General features: G+C 43.8%; 1 protein-coding gene across 2 annotated transcripts; it reads left to right on the forward strand.

The window, feature by feature from the left end:
- The first annotated feature begins 289 nt into the window (after positions 1 to 289).
- CFAP97 (cilia and flagella associated protein 97) lies at positions 290 to 21,171 on the forward strand. 2 transcript variants are annotated; one of them, XM_069977735.1, is made up of 6 exons: positions 290 to 459; positions 2,693 to 3,506; positions 3,681 to 3,752; positions 12,863 to 13,131; positions 20,525 to 20,684; positions 20,997 to 21,171. In XM_069977735.1, exons 2-6 carry the CDS (start codon positions 2,714 to 2,716, stop codon positions 21,104 to 21,106), a joined length of 1,404 nt encoding a protein of 467 aa, XP_069833836.1. In that variant the 5' UTR covers positions 290 to 459; positions 2,693 to 2,713; the 3' UTR covers positions 21,107 to 21,171. The 2 variants fall into 2 exon arrangements, with proteins under 2 accessions (XP_069833836.1, XP_069833837.1); XM_069977736.1 differs by lacking the exon at positions 290 to 459 and adding an exon at positions 694 to 772.
- The last annotated feature ends 1,443 nt before the right edge of the window (positions 21,172 to 22,614 follow it).

Here is a 22,614-nt window from a genome sequence, read left to right on the forward strand (position 1 = left end):
CCAATCAGCATGTGATCACCTATCCTGCAGATAAACTATTGTGGATATCCCTTTAAGTGGTTAACCCACCTTTATATATTAGGTATCGCCCACAAGCATCACAATACTCCCCCACATTTGTCATAAGCAACGCCCACTCCTGTACAAGCTGTACATGTTCTTCTTATCATAATAATAATAATAGAGCAGCTCTGTTGCTGGCCATGAGGCCCGGCATTGTGTAACCACGTACACTGACGTCACTTCCTATCGTGCCCTCAACAAACGTGTCACTCATGCCCATCTTTTGGGCGGAAGTGACGCCTCGGTTACCGAGGGGCGTGGCTTTCATGGTAGACTGGAGCTATGTTGTGCGAAAGCTGGAGACGTGACTTGAGCGCGCAGTAGAGGAGCAGTGTGTACAGCGCTGTGTATTATTGTGCGGCATCTGTATAGAGCCTGGGCGCCTGATCGGAGCAGGTAACGGCGGATGTGTGGACAGTGTACTCCCAGCCCCTCCCCCCTGTTATTTCAGTGTGCGGTTCCTAGTAGTGGTGTCAGCGTGTGTTCTGCAGTGTACAGCCATTATGTGTGACTCGTCCTAATGATACATATAGCCATGGACTGTGTGCCCGGCCGGAGCGCTGACCTGGGCTGTACAGTGCGGAGCCCCGCCCTATGTCTCCATGGAGACCTGATGCGTCCGTACATACAGCGCTGAGTGACAGCTGTCACCGCATCTCGTGCTCAGCGCTCACTCACCTCTAATTACCTGGATGTGTGGCCCCCCGAGGTATCACAGCGGGGGACATGGGGGGCACAGAATATGGCCGCCTGTCACTGCATGTATACTGCCATGGTTACTGTACAGTGCACTAAATACTGGTGTTATATATGGATCCTTGTGTCTGTTTCCTGCTTGGGGGACTGTGGGGGTTTACCTGCTGCAAGGAAGCGGAGGGTCCCTGTACTGTCCTGTAGGATTCTGGGAAAAGGAGAGGATGTCTGTGATGTACTGTAGGATTCTGGGAGAAGGAGAGGATGTCTGTGCTTTCCTGTAGGATTCTGGAAGAGAAGGAGAGGATGTCTGTGCTTTCCTGTAGGATTCTGGGAGAAGGAGAGGATGTCTGTGCTTTCCTGTAGGATTCTGGGAGAAGGAGAGGATGTCTGTGCTTTCCTGTAGGATTCTGGAAGAGAAGGAGAGGATGTCTGTGCTTTCCTGTAGGATTCTGGAAGAGAAGGAGAGGATGTCTGTGCTTTCCTGTAGGATTCTGGAAGAGAAGGAGAGGATGTCTGTGCTGTCTTGTAGGATTCTGGGAGGAGAGGATGTCTGTGCTGTACTGTAGGATTCTGGGAGAAGGAGAGGATGTCTGTGCTGTACTGTAGGATTCTGGGAGCTGAGAAGGAGAGGATGTCTGTGCTGTCCTGTAGGATTCTGGGAGCAAAGGAGAGGATTTCTGTGCTGTCCTGTAGGATTCTGGGAGCAAAGGAGAGGATTTCTGTGCTGTCCTGTAGGATTCTGGGAGCAAAGGAGAGGATGTCTGTGCTGTACTGTAGGAATCTTGGAGCAAAGGAGAGGATGTCTGTGCTGTACTGTAGGAATCGGAGCAAAGGAGAGGATGTCTGTGCTGTACTGTAGGATTCTGGGAGCTGAGAAGCAGAGGATGTCTGTGCTGTCCTGTAGGATTCTGGGAGCTGAGGAGAAGGGGAGAATGTCTGTGCTGTACTGTAGGATTCTGGGAGCTGAGGAGAAGGAGAGTATGTCTGTCCTGTACTGTAGGATTCTGGGAGCAGAGGAGTAGGAGAGGATGTCTGTGCTGTCCTGTAGGATTCTGGGAGCCGAGGAGAAGGAGAGGATGTCTGTGCTGTACTGTAGGATTCTGGGAGCTGAGGAGAAGGAGAGGATGTCTGTGCTGTACTGTAGGATTCTGGGAGCTGAGGAGAAGGAGAGGATGTCTGTGCTGTACTGTAGGATTCTGGGAGCTCAAGAGAAGGAGAGGATGTCTGTGCTGTACTGTAGGATTCTGGGAGCTGAGGAGAAGGAGAGGATGTCTGTGCTGTACTGTAGGATTCTCGGAGCTGAGGAGTAGGAGAGGATGTCTGTCCTGTACTGTAGGATTCTGGGAGCAGAGGAGTAGGACAGGATGTCTGTGCTATCCTGTAGGATTCTGGAAGCTGAGGAGAAGGACAGGATGTCTGTGCTGTCCTGTAGGATTCTGGGAGCTGAGGAGAAGGACAGGATGTCTGTGCTGTCCTGTAGGATTCTGGGAGCTACGGAGAAAAGCGTCCTTGTTTTTCACTATATAGGTCCAGCAGCTGAGAAGGGGGTCCCTGTAGTGTACTATGTGGGTCCGGCAACTGAAAAGAAGGTGGTCCCTTTAGTGTACTATGTGGGTCTGGCAGCTGAAAAGAAGAGGGTCCCTGTGCTAAAACTGAAGAGTCCCTTTAAAGGGGGTCCTGCTGGCACACAATAGATGAAGGGGATAGGTGGGGGAGCAAGAATACAAGCAGAGTGGTGCTATTTGAGTCTCCAGAACATTTGCAGCTGTGAATAAAACCTTATTTACAGAGTCCTCCGATGACCATGTACATCAGCATGGTTGTATAAAATACTTAAACCTGCAAGACACCATGTGCTCTCAGGCTCCTTTTAAAGCACTGGATGTAAAGGATTGGGGCTCCAAACCACTTACATTGTATTTTCTACCTACAGATTGTAAGCCTATCCGGCACCATGGATCGGTACGGAAACCTTTCTGATGAGGGCGAGGTGGATCATTCCTTTTTTGATAGTGATGATGAGGAAAAAAAACAGCAAGGTGTCAGTACATTGGGGCCCAGCACCTATGAACACAAGCAAGATAAAGATGATTCTGAATCGGAGGACAGTGAAAGAGCAGATGAACCGCAGCAAGGGCCAAGCAGCAACAAGACTAAGGAGCCCTCAGAGGAGACCGAATATAAGACCCCAGAGCCTGTGTTGTCTCAGGGCCCCCCAAGACCTAGCAGTGCTGTAAAGTCTGGTAGGAGCTCTGCACAGAGCCTGAGAATAGAAGCCACTATTCCTACTGGAATCCCCCAAATAAGACGAGACTTTGAAGACAACTACTACCCAGATGAAGATGACAGTAGTGAGGAGGAGAGCCGGAGCTCCAGACCAAAACCTACAAAACAAACCAACATGGGGAAGAAGAGTATGGGGAAATACAGCAGAGACTTTCCTTCCTCCATCTCCAGCTCTGACACAGAGTTCTCCGACACTACATCAGATGACCACACCTCAAAATCCTATCAGTCTTCAAAGGATAGAGTCCCCTCCTCTGTGCGTTCTCCTGAGCGCAGGTTATATAGGCCATCGGGGAGAGACCTCAGGGACTATGTGGACGAGTCGGAGGACACAGTCACAGATGTCACCCCACTTTCCACCCCTGACATCAGCCCAATACAGTCATTTGACATAGCAGCTACTAGTGAAGCGCTAAAAGCTAAAGTAAAGCGACAGGAGAATGTCAGACAGGAATCATATGGTAAATCTAGGCCTACCTTTTCTTCCCTTTAATTAATGTGATGTATAGCATATTATCTTGTACTGTACACTTTATCTCTAATTATATAGTGGGAGAGTAAGAAACAGTATATGGGTTATAACTCTTTTGGTTGGGGGAATCAACCACACTCAACTTTTCTTTATTTTAACACAGAAACTGAGAACAACGGCAAGCCCGACCCAAAGGCTTTACAGGACGCCATGGACCTGAACCAGCTTCTCAAAGGTAAGTCAGCAGATATTGTGCTCTTCAGTAGTGGATGGAGCTCTCCATATCGTTCTTCCTTTATATAAAGCATAATAAACATCTTATTCTTACCTTTCCAAGCTCCCCCGCTGTCTCCAGGTATCCTGCTGACCACATACACCACTTCCAAGACAAAATTGTCTCCGTAGTGACCGCCTGCTTAGCCAATCAGTGACTGAAACGGAACAGCTCCATGGCCAGTGATTGGCTGAGTGGGCTGTCACTGCAGGGATGAGTTTGTCTCAGAACAATATAAAAAATTTTTTAGGTGCCACACTCCTGTAAATTGCCTGGACCACCAATAAAAACCAGCAGTGGTGTGGTTTTATATCTGTTCCTTTTATATATTTTTTTCGGTTGTGGTATAAGGGTTATCTGATACTAGAAAAAAACTCAGCTACTTTGTTGTAAAAATACCTCATCACATCTGTCCTCAGGTTAGGTATTACAATTCAGCACTATTCACTTCAATGGAACTGAGCTGCAAAACCGAGGACAAGAGAAGTGCTGTTTCTGGAAGGAAGCAGCCATGTCTTAAAAAGCCTGGATAACCCTTTTTATACTCAGTGGCATAGTCTGACAAATTTAACAGCCTGGGGGTGCAGTGGTCGTCACTATAAACTGTTTCTCTTAGTGTGGGGGCCAAGGATGTTAAGTGGAGGTGGAAGGTGGAAGTAAGGGGCCTGCAGAAACAAGTTGTTGTCGGGAAAGTTGTCACTGTAGTTTGGATGCTATTGTTTCTGGCCCCATTGTTCAGGTCATTTAAGGATTACATTTTGTCTTAAAGTAAGGGGGCATTCTGTGATTAAAGTCCATGCTTGCTTAGTCAGTACAGTAGTGCGAAGATTTAAACTGTGGTGGAGTTTCCGCTTTATAATGAATACACAGCTCAACAGCTCAGCTTTCATTTTACCGGAGCTCATGGATATGACAGCTGAGCTGTGATTCGGTGCTATGGGCAAAAACGGACAATCTGATAAGGTATTTTCACACTGAGTAAAAGTGGCGGAATTCCACGCTGAGCCCCCGCCCCCAACTCCACTCAGAATCCCGCCTGCCTCAGTAGAATACCTCACGCACCTCCACTCTCCGCTCAAAGAATTGACATGTCAGCTCTTTGAGCAGAGGCGCGCAAGGCATCACATTGACACACCGAGGCAGGCAGGATTCTGAGTGAGCTTTGCGCGGAATTGCACCACTTTTACTCTGTGTGAACTTACCCTTAGACAGCTTGTCTCCCCCAATATTTGTGTGCTCAAAAAAAAAAACCTTTTAAGATTTTTTTCAGTGGATCTCAATTGAACAGAAAAGTGGCCTTTCTTGAGCAGTTAAACAGGTGTTTTTGACCCATTTTATCGACCACAGATTCATGGCTTAAAGCTACTCTGTACCCACAATCTGACCCCCCCAAACCGCTTGTACCTTTAGATAGCTGCTTTTAATACAAGATCTATCCTGTGGTCCGTTCGGCAGGTGATGCAGTTATTGTCCTAAAAACAACTTTTAATTTTACAGCGCTGTGTCTAATGGCCGGGGCTTACATTTGTATATGCATTAGGCTGGCACAACCTCTCTGTCCTTCCTCCCCGCCATCCTCATCATTAAGAATGCTCCAGGCAGATTGCTTCCTATTCCCCACCTGTGTGCATAATGTATATGGGCTGGATCGTTAATACACCTGTGCAAAGCTCAAATAGCAGTAAATGTTCCTGGATCATTCCTAATAATGAGGAGGGTGGGGAGCAAGGACATAGAGGTGGTGCCAGCCTAATGCATATACAAATGTAAGCCCCGGCCGTTAGACACAGCGCTGCCGGATTAAAAGTTGTTTTTAGGAGAATAACTGCATCACCTACCAAACGGACCCCAGGACAGATCTTGGATTAAAAGCAGCTATCCGAAGGTACAAGTGGTTTGGGGGGGTCAGATTGTGGGTACAGAGTCGCTTTAAGTCTCAGCCAGACAGCTCTGGTGGTGGCTTATTTATAAGAGAACAAAGAGGTCAGGAAGTGATTTTCCACCACATCTGACCCCTATCTCTCCTGACATGAATTGTCGGGGGACTGTCGGTTGAGCCATTATACACTTTATGCTGAGCAGGTATGGCCAACAAAAGTATAAAGTGTATGGGGATCTTAAGATGAATGTTAGCTAAACCTGACTATTTCAGTGCTACTGGCCGAAAGTTCAAGGCTAGGTTCACATCTCCATTAGAAGCTCCATTCAGGGCCTCCATCCCTAATCCCATTCAGCAATAGTCAATGAAGCCATCAGTTCCACTGCACCCTGGACAGCAGTGTATTTTATTGACTTTAATGTGGTTTGTCTGTTTTTCGGTATGTGTTTGGTCAAATGTAAAATGCATTCTGCCTTTCTTTTTGTCTGTTTGTGTGGATGGATTCTGCATTGGGGCCCCCAAGGCATATGTGAAGCCCTTTGTGTATTAGGGGTTCAGACCTAAAATCATCGTTCGCCACCAGCGCATCGCTACGGTGGAATAGCAGTGCGCGGCGGCGACCGACGATTTTAGCAGCATCATACATTACCTTTCTCCTTCTTCCTCCCGGTCCCGCGCCGCAGCAGCTTCCGAGCGGGGCTGTCAGAACTGACAGACCGTCTAGCCAATCACTGGCCGTTACCGCCGCGGCCAGTGATTGGCTGAGCGTTCTGTCAGTTCAGACAGGCCGCTCTGAAGCTGCTGCGGCGCGGGACCGGGAGGAAGAAGTCCTGCAGCCTGGACAGGTAATGTATGAAACATGGGCTGCAAGGACATCGGTAACTATGTCCCTGCAGCCCTCACTTAACGATCATTGGGGCTGTGCAATAGGGCCAGTAAACATTGTTTACATCGTTGATTGGGCCCTGCTCGCCCCGTGGAATAGGACCCTTAGGGTCCTCCTTACAGTTTATTGACAGATTTTGGAAAGGTGGACTTATGGAGTCCTGATCAATTGTTCAGTCAACAAAACTCCTATATTTCCTGCCTTTACCCTATGTATTTGTAGTTACCACTACGATTGCTCCATCACAGCTTTTATTTCATCCGGTGTTTTGCGGTTTCCATTACCGTCCATAGTGATTATACTGTGTAAGGTCTCCTCTGACGTGCTGCATAAAGCCCTACAAATAATATATAGAAATCCGGGAGCAGCTACCATTGTTATTCTGTTAGGTGACACATAATTGTCAGATAGCAGTTGTATTGATTTCTTTGGGTTGCAGTATGACACTTGGCATATACCAATACACTGCAGTATACTGCGGCACATTATTTGGTGACTAGGCTGCTTTAACTGGCAGAGAACATAAGGTTATGAACCTAATAAATTCTGGCAACTATATAGTTTAGAACAAAATTCCCAAGTGTCTCCAAGTGTGTTTGTGGGCGGCTTCCTTCTCAGCAGGAGGTTACTGAAGGACACATCAGGGAGCAGCTTGATACCGCTTATGTAAGGTATGAGTGGATTACTAGTGTGTATATGAAGGTCACATTAAAATGTCTGATGATATCTTCATTTTTATAATAAGAGGCTTATTAGTAAAGTAGTTCTGGGTTGTAGTGACTTAGGGCAGAGGGTTATGCAAATAACTCGGTTATGGAGTGGAAATTGCTTCATGCAAATCCAATCCAGGTCCCTTCTGTCACGTGTGAAACATGTCTCCATTGACACCAAATATTGGAGGTGATCATAAGTGCAGAATGAATGCACCTATATATACACCTTTTAGGTGCTAACAGTGTCAGACTAAGATTCTTCCATATGTACAGATCCTGGGCGTGTTACATTCACTTTAATGTCATAGTTATTTGTGAGTGGCCAAACCCCTTAACAACTGTAAACGAGTGCCGATCTGCTAGATCGGCGCTCGTTTACTCGGCCTATTACACGGTCTGATAGTCGTTTGACAAGGGCTGCAAGGACATTGTTAGCGATGTCCTTGCAGCCCTTGCTTAAACTATATACTTTACCTATCCATGCTCCACGCCCTGGAGCGTGGATAGGTAATGTATATCGTCAGTTGCTGGCTGCATACCGGTATTACACGTAGCAGTGCGCGGTCGGCGCCCAACAATTATAGGTTCTAACCTATATTAACGATCAGCCGATGATCGTTGTCATCGGCTGATCGTTGTATTTATTACACGGAGTGATAATCGCCCACATCGAGCCAATTCGGCCGATTATCGTTCCATGTAACAGTGTCTGACCACTGCTTTTAGAGCAGAGAGGTGGTCAGTAAACTAGACAACGAGCTGATAACAACAGGCAAGATTGCTAAATGAATGAATTTGCAGAAATCTTTAACTTGACCCTACACCCAATCTAAAGACGCAATGTTATGTACAATGTGTCTCTTGGTTGTCAGTAGTACAATAATGGTAGATCTTCAATCACCAAATCAGAGATAGATACTTGTACAGGGTATGTGACTGACCTCTAAAGGGCTAGTATGATGGTATATATATCCACACACCCTATGATATGCTGGTACAGAAACTGCGTACACGCTTATGTGTAGCTCTGTGTAAGCAGTATGATCTAACATCCTGGGAACAGATTAGTTTTGTAATCTACTTTTTAGAGCTAATACAGTGAAGGTTAAAGGTGGAAACCTTCTTTCATAGCAGTGAACGTCATAGCGTATGTGGAAGAACTGGACTAAACCTTATTATAGTTAGAGAGGGGTTATCTTGATTTTGTTGCATTTCACCTTTTCTCATTTTTGAGGCTCCTCATAAATATTACAAATTTGTAAGGAAACATAATTTTGTGTCCGACAAATCTATCCACAAGTGGTCCTCTGAACACTCCAAGCTGCAGCCGATTCAGGGATAAACAAACCCATTAAATTCATCCTCAGGACGTTTAATTCTATGTAGGATTCACAGAGATGCTAAAAGACAGTCATTGCGTTGAAAACATTAAAGGGGTACTCTGGCGCTGATAAAAAAAAAAAAAGATCAATCAAAAAAAGGCATAGTTTTTACATTTACCATCCCTCCAGAGTCTGTCCCTGGTCCCTGAAGCTCCAGTTGGTGGCTTCATTTTTTTCTTTACTTCCTTGTTTGGGCTTTCCTATCATGCACTTTGTCTCCTCCGATGTCTAACTGACTCTGTAGAACTGTAAGATGGCTTACAGCTTGCTCAGCCAATCAGAGCTGAGCAACCTGAGTCATCTGACAAAGGGGGGTTGGCTTAACAGGGCTTAGGCCTGCCTCCCTCTTGATGTCATTGTCACAAAATGGTTGACACAGAGCAGCCTGGGGTCAACAGTCATTAGGTAAGAATGAAATTACTTCACTTCCTGGTGGGGGGTTGAGGGGGGAAAAGATAGGTGATTGAAGCATATTACAAAGTTATATGACTTTGTAATGTGTTTCAATTACTGGGAAAAACCTTTTTGCTGGAGTACCCCTGTAAGGGACTTGAGAGTCCGTTTTCTATAGTAGGGGGTCCCCTCACTAAAATGTATGGGCTCTGTGTTAATCATTCTTGGACTTGACTCATTACTAGCCTGAGTCTCCAGACTAGGGTAACTCAGTTGATCCAAAGTTTACCTTCAATGGCTAGTTGCCAAGAACCACACCAATATTATGCACCTTTATGGGTGTTTTCAGAGTTATGGGTAGCTATAGCCTTTAGAGGGCCCAAGTGGTAATGTATGGGGAGACTTGCACTTTATTTTCTCCCATGAAGAGTGATGCGGTAGCCATTGCCTCTAACACTCCTTCCACCACTTCCAAGATAGACTTGACTCAGCAGTGACAGCCACTGACTGAAGGGTGATAGTGTGGTGGCCAGTGATTGGCTTAATGGGCTGCCACCCCTGACATGAGCCTGTGTGAGAAGTAACAACAGGAGCGTTCAGCAGGGGACTCTGGAGACCTTTCCGGAGGTTCCTGAGGGAGCAGGCTAAGAATATGCTTTTTATTATGTTCTAGATAAGAGCAGCAAGAGTTCCCCTTTAATACTGTACAATGAATTGAATGCATAGCTTGTTAAATGTGTACTTTTACAAGCCGAATGTTACATTTTACATCAATAAATTTTTCAGTCATTTTTCTTCATGAGCCATTTATGAAGGAGTTGGATGTTGGAGTCAGAGATTTGGCTTCCTGACTGCATAACCCTGCCAATTTCTGCTTCTTTCTTCATTAAAGCAGAGACTTTATTATTGGCAAAATACTCTGATGGAATTCTCTGGGTTTACGTAAATTTACATTGACAATGCAACCAAGCAATAAAGCTGCAAATATAATCCACCTTCACAGTTTTACTTTCTGTAGCTCCATAAAGAACGCTCCAGGAACAGTTATGTTTCTAAAACCACATTTGTAGCAGAAATCAGCAAATACTGTACATGGCAGTGTATGGCAGCCTGGCTCTCCGGTGCCCTGTGTGCATTGTTTAGCCATAGTGCGGGGTACTGTTTTATCTGCAGGATTGGGTACAGTACTGTCCGCTGCCTGGAGAACGACTTTGGAGATGGGTCGTGTTAAATAAATCCTGCAGTGATATCCTGCAGCAAATTACAGGTTTTCAGAGTAAGTGGTGCAGATCTCCCTCCTCCACACTGCTGGATATACCTAGTAATCTCCGCTCCTGTGCTTCATAGTGGGCTGCTGACATGACACCCACGCTGAGATTCTGGTAACAGCTTTTATCTGTTCCCACATCCAAAGCTGCAGCACTGGAGACTAAATGACCTGGTACCTAACATAAAAGGGCCATAAGCTACACACAGGCACATACATACACCCACCTAGATATATGTAGGTATACACCCTGTACCCTACTACACACCACATAACACACTACAAAGCTTTGGCTGTCAAATATTTCATCTACGGGATCTGGGTCATATGAATAAATGGGAGAAGCGCTCCATAGACTTACTATAGGGTCAAGACAGTGGAGAGAAATGGCACTTAAGTAAGTTCCTTTCCCTGTCCGTTTCAGTGATTGGTGGGGGTCTCGGCACCTAGATTCCCATTGAAGAAAACTTTTGACATGTCTCTAGGAAGTGACAGCTACACTTTAAGGGTGCGTTGACACGTTTTGCAGCAAGTGCGCTGCAATGCTATGGCCCTGTTTTCTCACCGCAGATTTTTATTCTGCTGTGAGAATTTTGTTTAACTGTTTAACTATTTAACTACTATGGGGTTAAAAATAATAAACAGACAATGCTTTCCTGCCCGTGATCTCCTGGCACGCTCCTGCTTCAGTCTTGTGTCTCGGCTCACTGACTACCTGCCTAGCCAATCACATAGTGAAATCCTCTGCGAAGTCAGTACGCGTGAACGCACCTTGAAGCGTAATTCCAATTTCAAACGTGTTGCAGCATCTAAATCTGACATGTCAGTGATTCCTAAAAAAATCACATTGAGATTCTGCAAAGAGGCAAATGATCAGCCATATTCCCCAGGCAGGGCATGCACTTCTTTATTCCTTAGAGCCAACCAGGGGGGGAATCGAACAATGCATACATCACAGCCATCTATAAGGTGTTAGGATGGAAATGGATTATCGCTCTCCTGATATGATTGTCATGGAAATCTTCATATCACCTCTTTCTGTGATCTATGTAAAGCGAGGTCACCTTTCTCTACTCTCGGGATTTCAAACTTTCTGCCTTGATTTTAGATGCGGTGTATCAGAGAGCAGCTAGCCGTCACAGATACATCGTCTAGGACGCCTCTCTTGTGGAATCACGTTATTAGACTCCTTTTTTCCTTGCACCGTAATGGAGCACTTGGTGTGGAGCTGTTGGCATGTAAATAAGATTCATCACTTGGGACTGAGCGCAGTGCTGCTACATTACTAATAGAGGCTTATTGCTGGCACATTGTAACCTTACTGAAAGCTTCTTGCCTTTTTCATTGTGATGCAAGGATGGCTTTTTAAATATGATGTTGATGACCATAAATTATATATATATATATATATATATATATATATATATATATATATATATAATGAGACTTGTGCAGATTCTCTGTATCTTCTACAATACTTAAAAGCCAACTAAGCCTGGAGCCTGCAACTTATAAAACCCCAGTGGTAGAGAGTGACGAATGGCTTTTATTCGTATATGTCTGTAGCCTAGGGTAAGGTAGTGATCATGGACAATCATTTTCCTGGGCTCTATCTCTTTAATAATGACAGTAACGCTCATCATTGCCTTGTCTGGAATGGTTGCTTGCACTATACATCTAGAATAATAGATAGTGGTATAACTAACATGATGCATAAGCTGTAGGTTGAGTCCCTTTTAGGCTATTAACACACATGCCCTTTGGTTAATCCATGCCAGAAGCGGATCCTGTATATTTCATATTCTTTCTGAATCATTTTATAGCTTTGGCTAAAAAAAACCTGCAGGTCCATTGCATGTTTCCATTCCATTCTTTGTCTGGGTCTGCATTGTTTTCAGTAGAAATGTTGTTTTCTTGGTGTTTGTTCATCTGCCTCTAATGCTGTCGGTATTTATGGGGTGAGTCACAAATGTGATTATTTCAGTAAAATCATGTGTTTGTTGTCATAGACACCATTACATCTCTTAGCATATCTAGGCAACCAGTGGCTTTTTTTTTTTTTTTTTGCTTTTGTCTCACTGAGTATTTGGTGAACAGTTATAGCATATTGGCTTCATACATCGGAATAATAATGTCAAAAAGATCACCAGATCTTCTGCACCATCTGGTTTAAGAACCATTTCCCTTAGTAAAATATTATGTCATATGACTGACACAGTCCCAGGTGACAGCTGGACAGCTATGCAGGCTGCTCAATCTTCAGCTGTCAGGGCATGATGGGAGTTGTAGTTTCACAGTAGCTGAAGTGCCAGAGTGATGCTTTGGAAAGAATGGATTGAACATAATGCAGTTGTATCACAGAACAGTCTTGGATCGCATATTTTGATCCAGTTTATATTGCTAACATCCAGTGTATAAGGCTACCAAACAGTGTATATGGCTAACATTCATGTACCATTTGCTAACACATTTTATGTCATGTCCCTTTAAGTAAGTGATTTATAAACATGAAGAATCTGTTATTTACATTAATGTTTACATTTTTTTGTAGCATTTATGCATCTTGACAAGAAGGATCAGGAAAGGTTTTCTCTCGATCACCCATCCGTCATACCAAAGAAAAACTACTCCTTCACAAATGAAGAAGTGAGGCAGATTGACCGGGAGAACCAGAGGCTGCTTAAGGAACTGTCCAGACAAGCCACTAAGTCCAAAGGCAAGAGCCTCACGCCTAAGAGACTGAACACGACACCTACTCGACTGTACCACAGTGCACTGAATCGCCAGAAGGAACAGCAGCGAATAGAGAGAGAAAACCTGGTGAGAGTCTTACAAAGCTGGCATATCCAAAAAACACAATAGACAGGAATACAAAAGCAATTATACAAGTACAGCCGATATTGTGGAATAGGGCCTTAACCCTTTTAAAGCGACTCTGTGCCCACAATCTGACCCCCCCCAAAACCCCTTGTACCTTCAGATAGCTGCTTTTAATCCAAGATCTCTCCTGGGGTCCGTTCGGCAGGGGATGCAGTTATTCTCCTAAAAACAACTTTTAATCCGGCAGCGCTGTGTCTAACGACCGGGGCTTACATTTGTATATGCATTAGCCTGGCACCGCCTCTCCGTCCTTCCTCCACACCCTCCTCAGCATTAGGAATGCTCCAGGAACATTTACTGCTGTTTGAGCTTTGCACAGGTGTATTAACGATCCAGCCCATGTTCATTATGCACTCAGGTGGGGAATAGGAAGCAATCTGCCTGGAGCATTCCTAATAATGAGGAGGGCGGGGAGGAGGGACACAGAGGTTGTGCCAGCCTAACGCATATACAAATGTAAGCCCCGGCTGTTAGACACAGCGCTGCAGGATTTAAAGTAAATTTTTAGCACAATAACTGCATCCCCTGCCGAACGGACCCCAGGACAGATCTTTGATTAAAAGCAGCTATCCAAAGGTACAAGTGGTTTGGGGGGGACAGATTGTGGGTACAGAGTTGCTTTAAAGCTTAGGCCAGCATGATGCAAAAAGACATCCAATGAAAAGTAGCTAATGTACAGATTAAAATAGCAGCCAATTTATCCACTATTTTTTTCCATTGGATTGTATACGTCTTCATCGGGATTTATGAGCATTTGTCAAATGCATCCACCAAATTACACTGGTGTACAGTTACACAATGCTAAAAAGTACTGTCAAAGAAACTCTATATAGGTAAAACAGATAATGTGAAGGTACATTATGCATCAATATATACAATTGTATGATATCAGTATCAACAGTTTTCTGGATAGCAGGACAGATACCTAATGGTAAACTGCCCATTACGGAAAATTCAAGCCTGTCTCCAGCCATGAACTGCTTCTAGCATTGTTGGTCACATATCCACCACTTACACAGGGACTCAGGAATGATGATTTTAAGTCAAGCAACAATTAGCTGATAAGTGAGTGTTTGCCCCTCATCAGGCTGCTCGCTGCATCAATTACATAGGGCAATATTGGGTGGTTCAGCCAATAATCACCTTGTGTAATGCTGCGTCTACACGAAACTATTATCGTGCGAATTTGCGATTTAACGATCGAATTCGAACGATAATCGTACGTGTAAACGCAACGAACGATCAAGCACGAGCGATAAATCATTCATTTTGATCTTTCAACTTCTCAAATCGTCGTTGATCGCTCGCAAAAAATTCGCAGATAGTTCCGTGTAAACAGTCGTTCACCGATTTACCCTATGTGTGAGATGGGCTTAAACGATTGCAAAAAATTTTTCAATGATATATCGTACCTTGTAAACGCTGATCGTTATGAAAAACACATTGTTACTTCGACATCGTTAATCGTACGATCGGGCGAATTATCATTCCGTGTAAACGTAGCATAAAAGATATCTTTAGAAATCTAATCTCTTGTCTTGGCAATTGCTGATATTGCTCTATTTTGTGTCTAGCTGTGCAGCCTTATTCACAACAAAATAATAATACACTCTACACATATCCTAAGTCTATGCTATATACTCTATATACTAATATCCTAAATAGTACTCTAGGCTGCCTTGTACTATCTACCACTAACTCCTTTACTGCTGGTAGTTCATTAGACCTTCACGGTAAAGTCTGCAGATACAGCGTGTCTTGTCATATGGTAGGTAAACATACCAGTTCTTTATAGTGCAACCAGTGAAACTGGGGACTATTTCTGGACTCCATCATGACTAAAAAAAAAACATGGAAAGACCTATGGCAGATGGAAGATCAGCGCTAGCTTCATTTGGCTGTTTCTACAACTCCCATAGACCTAAATGCTTTACTTTCAGTCTGTAAATGGATAAAGCTGCTGGCCACCCTGCCTGTTGGACTGGGACTGACCCCCATTCTACTGACAGTACAGCAGCCTGTTAGACATTTTTGACACATCCTGTGTCTGTGATTAGCCAACCCACATATTCAATGGCATTTGCCTGGTACAAGTTATGTTTTAACTTAAAAGCAACACTTTTTCAACATAAACAGTCCCAATAAAGAATTTGTGGCACTCACCGTCTTCGTGGAATAAAATAGCCTTTATTGCATGGTGGCTCGGTCAGGACGCTAACAGAGTGACTGGACTACAGCCGTTTCACGCGCATGCGCAGCGCGCTTCCTCAAGGCCTTCCACGAAGATGGTGAGTGCCACAAATTCATTATGGGGACTGTTTATGGAAGATGTTTACTGTTGTTGAGCACCACCGATAGTGGCTTGGAGTTCATTCCTGTAGCGGACTGTGTCTTGTCCCCGAACTGAGCCTGTGGAGGTAGTTTCAGGAGATTTTTCTTCCTTGATTGGACACTTTTTCAACATAAACTGTAAAAATATATTATGTCTTTTACAAATTAGTAATTAATCAAATGAACAATAGGGGGCACCAGAGTATCAGAGTAACAAGTACCATAGCTGCTCCCAGTACATTGCATGCGTATCTGATTAATTCATAGAATTAGTTTTATTAGAGTCCCCATCATACCTGTGCCTTAGATAATTGGGAAGCATAGAAAAAAATAGATTATTTTGTCCCCTTGTATAATTATTTAGATTGAAAAGGAGAAGATGTAAAGTAACATTGGGAATGCAGTAGGGAGTCATGGAACAGGGCTGGAGGCAGAGCCTGCTCCATAGAAGGTGGAGTCTGGCAATGTACTGAGTCATAGGGGTCAGAAAATTAGCGAAAACAGTGAGTGGCATACTCACAAACTCTAATCGGGGTAACTTTTCTTTCACCCACAATTTCTTTTTCTTTGTTTTGTGTTACTTTTTTGGTAAAATAATGGATTGTAGGTAAAAAAAATAAAATTACTGGCTCTTCAGAAAACAAGCCCTCATACAGCTCTGTCAGCTCTGTCATACGGCTCTTGGAAGGTATAAAGGTAAAACAAAAAGAAACAGCTTGGTCATTAAGGGGTTAATTCACCATACACCAAGATAGTAGAGGTATGATTTCTCTTGAGAAACATATATATGTAGATCAGCTCACCCCAGATAATTAATGGCGCATGCAGGTACACGAGTCTCCGGGTTTGGAGTGGAGCACGTGGAAATATATGCGGGCCGTGTCCCGTATCGGCAAATCCAACGTAGAAAGAGATTTTCCACAGCTCCTTAGGATAGTGCGAATTCTTTATTGGTACATATACGGTGAAATTAAAAACTGGTTAAAATCACGCCGACGTGTTGCGGAGGCAGCCCTCCTTAATCATGGCAATGTAACTACTATACAAATAAGCCTTATATAATGTGTAGGATGTACCAAATACCACTGACTCCACCCCCACAAAGGTGGGAGGGAGAGGGAAAGGGAGGGGGAAGGGGAAAGGAAGGAGAAAGGGGGGGGGAGGGGGGGGGGAAGGGGGGAGGAAGGGGGGGGGAGGGAAGGGGAAGAAAGGAGTGGAAGGGGGGGGGGGGGGGGGGGGAGGAACGTCCCACAGATCAACAACGGAAAAGTAGCTGCATAATAATTAATCAATATTCAGTGATATATATATGGTATACTGTGTGATAACAAAAGCAGGTATATGGTAATCCGTTGTGATACATTGTTGGAAGATAACCGAAATGACAGAGAATGAAATGGCAAAAAAAAAAAAAAAAAAAAAAAAAATTTTTTTTTTTTTTTTTTTGCCATTTTCATTCTCTGTCATTTCGGTTATCTTCCAACAATGTATCACAACGGATTACCATATACCTGCTTTTGTTATCACACAGTATACCATATATATATCACTGAATATTGATTAATTATTATGCAGCTACTTTTCCGTTGTTGATCTGTGGGACGTTCCTCCCCCCCCCCCCCCCCCACCCCTTCCACTCCTTTCTTCCCCTTCCCTCCCCCCCCCTTCCTCCCCCCTTCCCCCCCCCTCCCCCCCCCCTTTCTCCTTCCTTTCCCCTTCCCCCTCCCTTTCCCTCTCCCTCCCACCTTTGTGGGGGTGGAGTCAGTGGTATTTGGTACATCCTACACATTATATAAGGCTTATTTGTATAGTAGTTACATTGCCATGATTAAGGAGGGCTGCCTCCGCAACGCGTCGGCGTGATTTTAACCAGTTTTTAATTTCACCGTATATGTACCAATAAAGAATTCGCACTATCCTAAGGAGCTGTGGAAAATCTCTTTCTACGTATGATTTCTCTTGTCTCATTGGGTTTCATCTCACTTCCAGCCGATCAGAATCTCATCAAACCTTAAAACCAAGGCTCTGGTTTAAAGGAAAAGTCATTGTTTTAAAGGGGTTGTTTAGGCCTAGAAAAACATGGCTGCTTTCTTCCAGAAACAGCACTTCTCCCGTCCTCAGATTAATTGTGGTTTTGCAGCTCCGTTCCATTGAAGTAACCCCTTTTAATTATGCTGAAGTCATCTGTGACACATTGGTACCTCTGCTTGGGGCCAAGTTCAGACTTTACAATTCTGATGCAGTTTTTTTTATTCTGCACAAATCTGATGACTGCTTCAGTTTCTGTTAGAAGGTAACATGAATTTCAGTGACCTATAAAATTCTGGTATACATACGGTGTGTAATCTCACACTGCCTTCCTGAAGGCCAATAGCGTTTACATTTCTGCCAGTCATGTGTCAGGTTATTACCTTCATTTTTATTGCCTAAAATCCTGGCACCTATATGATGTGGATGTACACACAGGGAAGTCACAGGCACCGCAGTCCTTTTAAAAGTGACATTTAAGTAGGCAGCCAGTCATATAAATAAGCTGGAACAGGTGGGGCATTCAGCTGTCTGAGGCTACAGTGAATGTGCATCTCCAGCGCCTCATACGTACAATGGATAATGTGATATCCCATAACCATTCATAGACTGGTCACATGGGGGACACCAGATTCAATAGAAAGTGCAGAAGAAAACACTTAGGGGGAGATTTATCAAAGGGTGTAAAATTTAGACTGGTGCAAACTGGCCACAGCAACCAATCACAGCTCCTCTTTCCTTTAACTAGAGCTGGAAGATGAGCTGTGATTGGTTGCTGTGGTCAGTTTGTACCAGTCTAAATTTTACTCCCTTTGATAAATCTCCCCCATAGTAGCTAGTTGTCAGTCTAAAGCCCCTAATACACGATCAGTGGGAGCAAGCGAACGCCGACCTGTCAGGTCAGCGCTTGTTCGCTCCTTGTTCCCTGTGCTATTGCACACGCAGACAGCGGGGGGATCTTTAGATTGTCTGGGGAGCCCATAGGAGATAGCAGCGGTGTGCTGCTGCCGTTCCTATTACACTGGGCGACGACAGCAGATCGTTGCTATCCCCGTTGTGTGTCTTTCAAAATTCAGAAAGACAACGATCAGCCGACATTGTGCATGTCAGCTGATCGTTGCCTTCCATTACACAAAGCAATGGCCAATAATCAGCAAAATATGTCAGATAATCACTTTGTGTAATCTGGCCTTAAGAGCCCTATTACACGGGACAATTATCATGTGGAAAATCATTAAATTGTTTGAATTTAAACGATAACCGTCCTGGGTAATTGCAGGCAACAATCGAAAAAATCGTTTGTGTGTCATTGATCATTCATTTAGATCCGACCCTAAAAAAATTGTTAATCGTTCGCTAATTGGTCGCTGTAATTCCGCATTCGTTCACTAATCGTTCAGCATAATTCCAAATCGTTCCTTTTTTTGCTGGGATCAGATGGAGTAAATGATCGTTGTAACAATCGAAACTAACGACTATCATTCTGTGTAACATGGTTAACAATTTCCGGTAACGATAATCTCGCTTGCAATCCTTAAAAGTCGCTTAGTCTAATAGGACCCCAACTCCTTATCTGAGGCATGTAGGAAAAACACTAGGATTCACACAGTATTATCTTAATCAATAGTTGACTGACACTAAATCATCTCTTTCATCCCTTCTCCACCCTCTCCTGTCTGTTGGGTCAGATCTGGTTGCTTTTGTTTGTTCCATTGGTTCTTCTACAACCATCTTGTCCACCACATGCAGCGGCGAGCATGGTGGCTCATTGTGGAGACTTCTGCTGTATACACTGCTCCCTGTAGTTTATATCGCCGCTCATACAATGTACATCCTCTGTGACCAGAATAGCTGTAAATCTCAGGACAGGAGTTAATAGACCCTGTTGGCCACCCACACCAGCTTTTCTTGCAGAAAGCCATATTTTACTAGCCCTAGAGGTTTACAGCAGCTGCCATGACCTGTCTAATAAGGAGGAGTGATGTGTGTGCAAATAACTAAGCTGACCTATCTTGCTCAGTTGGCAGTCTGTATGGTGCTGGTGTGCCGCAGCTGCTCCCTGCTCCTGAGTAGTCCCTGGGGTTCATTGGCATGTAGTTGGGGTTCTGTGACTAGCCAGCTCCTGTTCAGTCTAGCCTGCTCCTGTTTGATTAGGCTGGGTATTGTCTAGGTTGCTTATGGCTATATCTGGCATGGGGCAGGGGAGACACAGACCATAGAAATTCACTTGATCTGCATATCCCAGGGGTTCATACTTGTTGGGCTGCCCCCACACTGGTACGCCCTGGTTTTATGTATGTTCAGCTGCTGGATGTGATCATTCACTGTATACTGTGTGTTCTCCTTTCTCTTTTTCCTGTTCGTTTTCTTCCTGAGGAGCTGAATAATGTCTTCCTGCAGCGTTCCTCTTGGCTGATCACCTGTATAGGACTTGATGATCTTGACATTCTGTATAACTTCATAATATTATAGATCTTCATTGCCCTCACAATCTAGTGATGATGGTAAACTGATGGAAAGTGACTCCATAATGAGCTAAATGAAGGGTTTTATAGCGTCTCACACGAGATGATAAAAGATGTCTGATCAGGGTTAGCATATAGTGTGTTATACTCATAGAAAGCCATGTAAGTATTGTCTATCTGTTATCTTTTCTTCCTACGTTCTCATAACTATGGCACATACTGGTACAGATCAGACCATGTAGAGAGGTTGACATGAGCGAGCAAATGTTTTGAGAGGCCATTTGTCATAGTCACAGAGGTTTTCCTCACTGAGGCGAGGGGATTATTAGCTTTTTTATTCTTAGTGGCAGAGCTGGAGTCTGGGGGATACCTGATTTTCCCATGAGTCCAAAATTATTTAAAATTATGAGTCCAAAAGTATTTCATCAGCTACTTGAATCTGTTCTCATACATGTTCTAGTGAGATCGCTCACTTTCACTGAAAATGCTGAGGTTTTTTTTCCTTGCAGGCCTTGTTGAAGAGATTAGAGTCGGTAAAGCCAACAGTTGGTATGACACGTTCTGAGCAGCTGATGGACTACCAGCGTCAAGCAGGTTACCTGAGCTCGACAGCAACGTCCCCTAGACCTGGAAAGGCTTCTGTGAGTCGCCTCAGCCATGCTTCGTCAGGCAAGTACTTCCTTTATTCAGGACATTGACTATAGGTAGCCATACAACTAGCTATCCCTCCTGAAGCCTGTACTGAAAGAGGAATAGGCCGCATCCAGACAACTCTGGTGTTTCCTTATCTCCCATGTTTTGGAAAGATCAGGCATGTTCATATCCAGCATGCCCAATCCTGCTCTCCCCAGATGCAGGGAATGCAGATGGTAGGCCGCTCTAAGTGAACTCTGTGAACTTAGCTGACATTTAATGTGTATAGCCCCCAATGCTTTCTATTTTGTTATTTTTACAAGAATATTTGTATCTTTTTATTTTTAGGTGGCGTCTCTAGGGTGTCAAGTGCCAGTAGTCGAAGCAGTCGCATGGGAAACAGCGCCGCACTGCTTAGACCCACCAAGACGAGCAATGTCCGAGCAGCTTGGATGTGATGACCTAACCAGGAATTTTCTTTTAACACGTTACAATTCATCAATTAAATTATTTTGTAACCCGAGCTGCTATGTTGACATTCCTTGTATTACTGAGTGACCAATATGATGTGATGTAAGGTTTATTTATATTGTTTTTATACATATATTTTGATAAAATTAAGTATATTATTCCAAAATGCACTTAGGAGAGGGCAGACATTACATTGTTGCCTGTTGGATTGAAGGTTGGACTGTGTTTCTCTTTTGGCTAATTATGATGCAATGAAGAGACTAATGAATTGCCATATATCTGCTAAATTCACGCTGTTTAATTTTTCTTGATATTGTAAAGTTCTTTGATCTACCTTTTTTATTGTGTTATGATCCTTCTTTATATGTGCACCTTCATTCCTACTTTTTGAAAAGTGACTTGTTTACCTAGAAAACCTAGAATCTTCAGACATTTGGTATGTGAGGTTGAATGTATTGCATTTGAAGTAACCTTAATTTGCTACATTTCAGGCTGTATAGTAGCTTGCACTGTCAGCTTCATATCTAAAGGTGGCCATACACCTTCGCTAACTCTCATCCAAACCGTTCTCTCACATCCTCTCCATACACATGAACATTTGGTCAGGCTGAATGTTCCTGTGTTCTCCATAGAGAGAAGAGGAGTCAGGCATTTAAAATCAATCACATCCGACCCCCATCTCCACTGACATACTGTATGTTTGTGAAGTCATGAGAGAACCCCATACACCTTCCTGGCTTATAGAGTAAGTTTTTGTCTCCAATAAAGTTCGGTAGTTGCCAGACCCTAATCACCCCTATTAACCCTACAGATGCTGTAGTCTATACTAAGCTCTGCATCTATAGGGTGAAACTGCTGAGATTGGTGCCAGCACTGGTCTCTGCAGCTACGGCGGGAGCATGATGGCTGTGATTGACAACTAATTCCCACCAACGATTTTGTGCACTCAGCCTCTGAGCCTGAACCTGTATGTCATGGTGCACCACAGGGTTAATAACCTGACTGGTTCCCCTTAAATAGTCTTTTGCATCTCTTCTTCTATCATATACAGCCATCACATGGGATAGCTTGGTGACTTAAGAGTCACAGTGGAGTAAATAGGCCAACATAATACAAATAGTTCCTAGGTACGCTGCTTTTCTCCTAAAATACATTAAAATCAGTTTTGTCTAGCGTATTCTTATGTCTTTTAAGCTTTATCATTGAGGTGATATATTTCTTTCATTACACAAAAAAAAAAAATTATCAATGCTTCACCAAGTAGCGGAAGCTGTCTTTACAGATAAGGTGGGGTGTTTATTAAGCTATGTAGCGGCAGCGAAAGATACTCCATTTTTATAAATCTAATGCTCCAGTGTAGCAGTCTTCATAACGGTAACAAACCATTAAAAAAGTTGTAAAAACAGGTTTGCGCCTTGTGCACCATATAGGCAAAGAAGGGGCACGGCCAGTGTGTCGATTAAAATGATGAAAATGCACCTAGAGGTGTGGCTTA

This window comes from Dendropsophus ebraccatus, chromosome 7 (genome assembly GCF_027789765.1).
Source record: "Dendropsophus ebraccatus isolate aDenEbr1 chromosome 7, aDenEbr1.pat, whole genome shotgun sequence".
Classification (NCBI taxonomy): domain Eukaryota; kingdom Metazoa; phylum Chordata; class Amphibia; order Anura; family Hylidae; genus Dendropsophus; species Dendropsophus ebraccatus.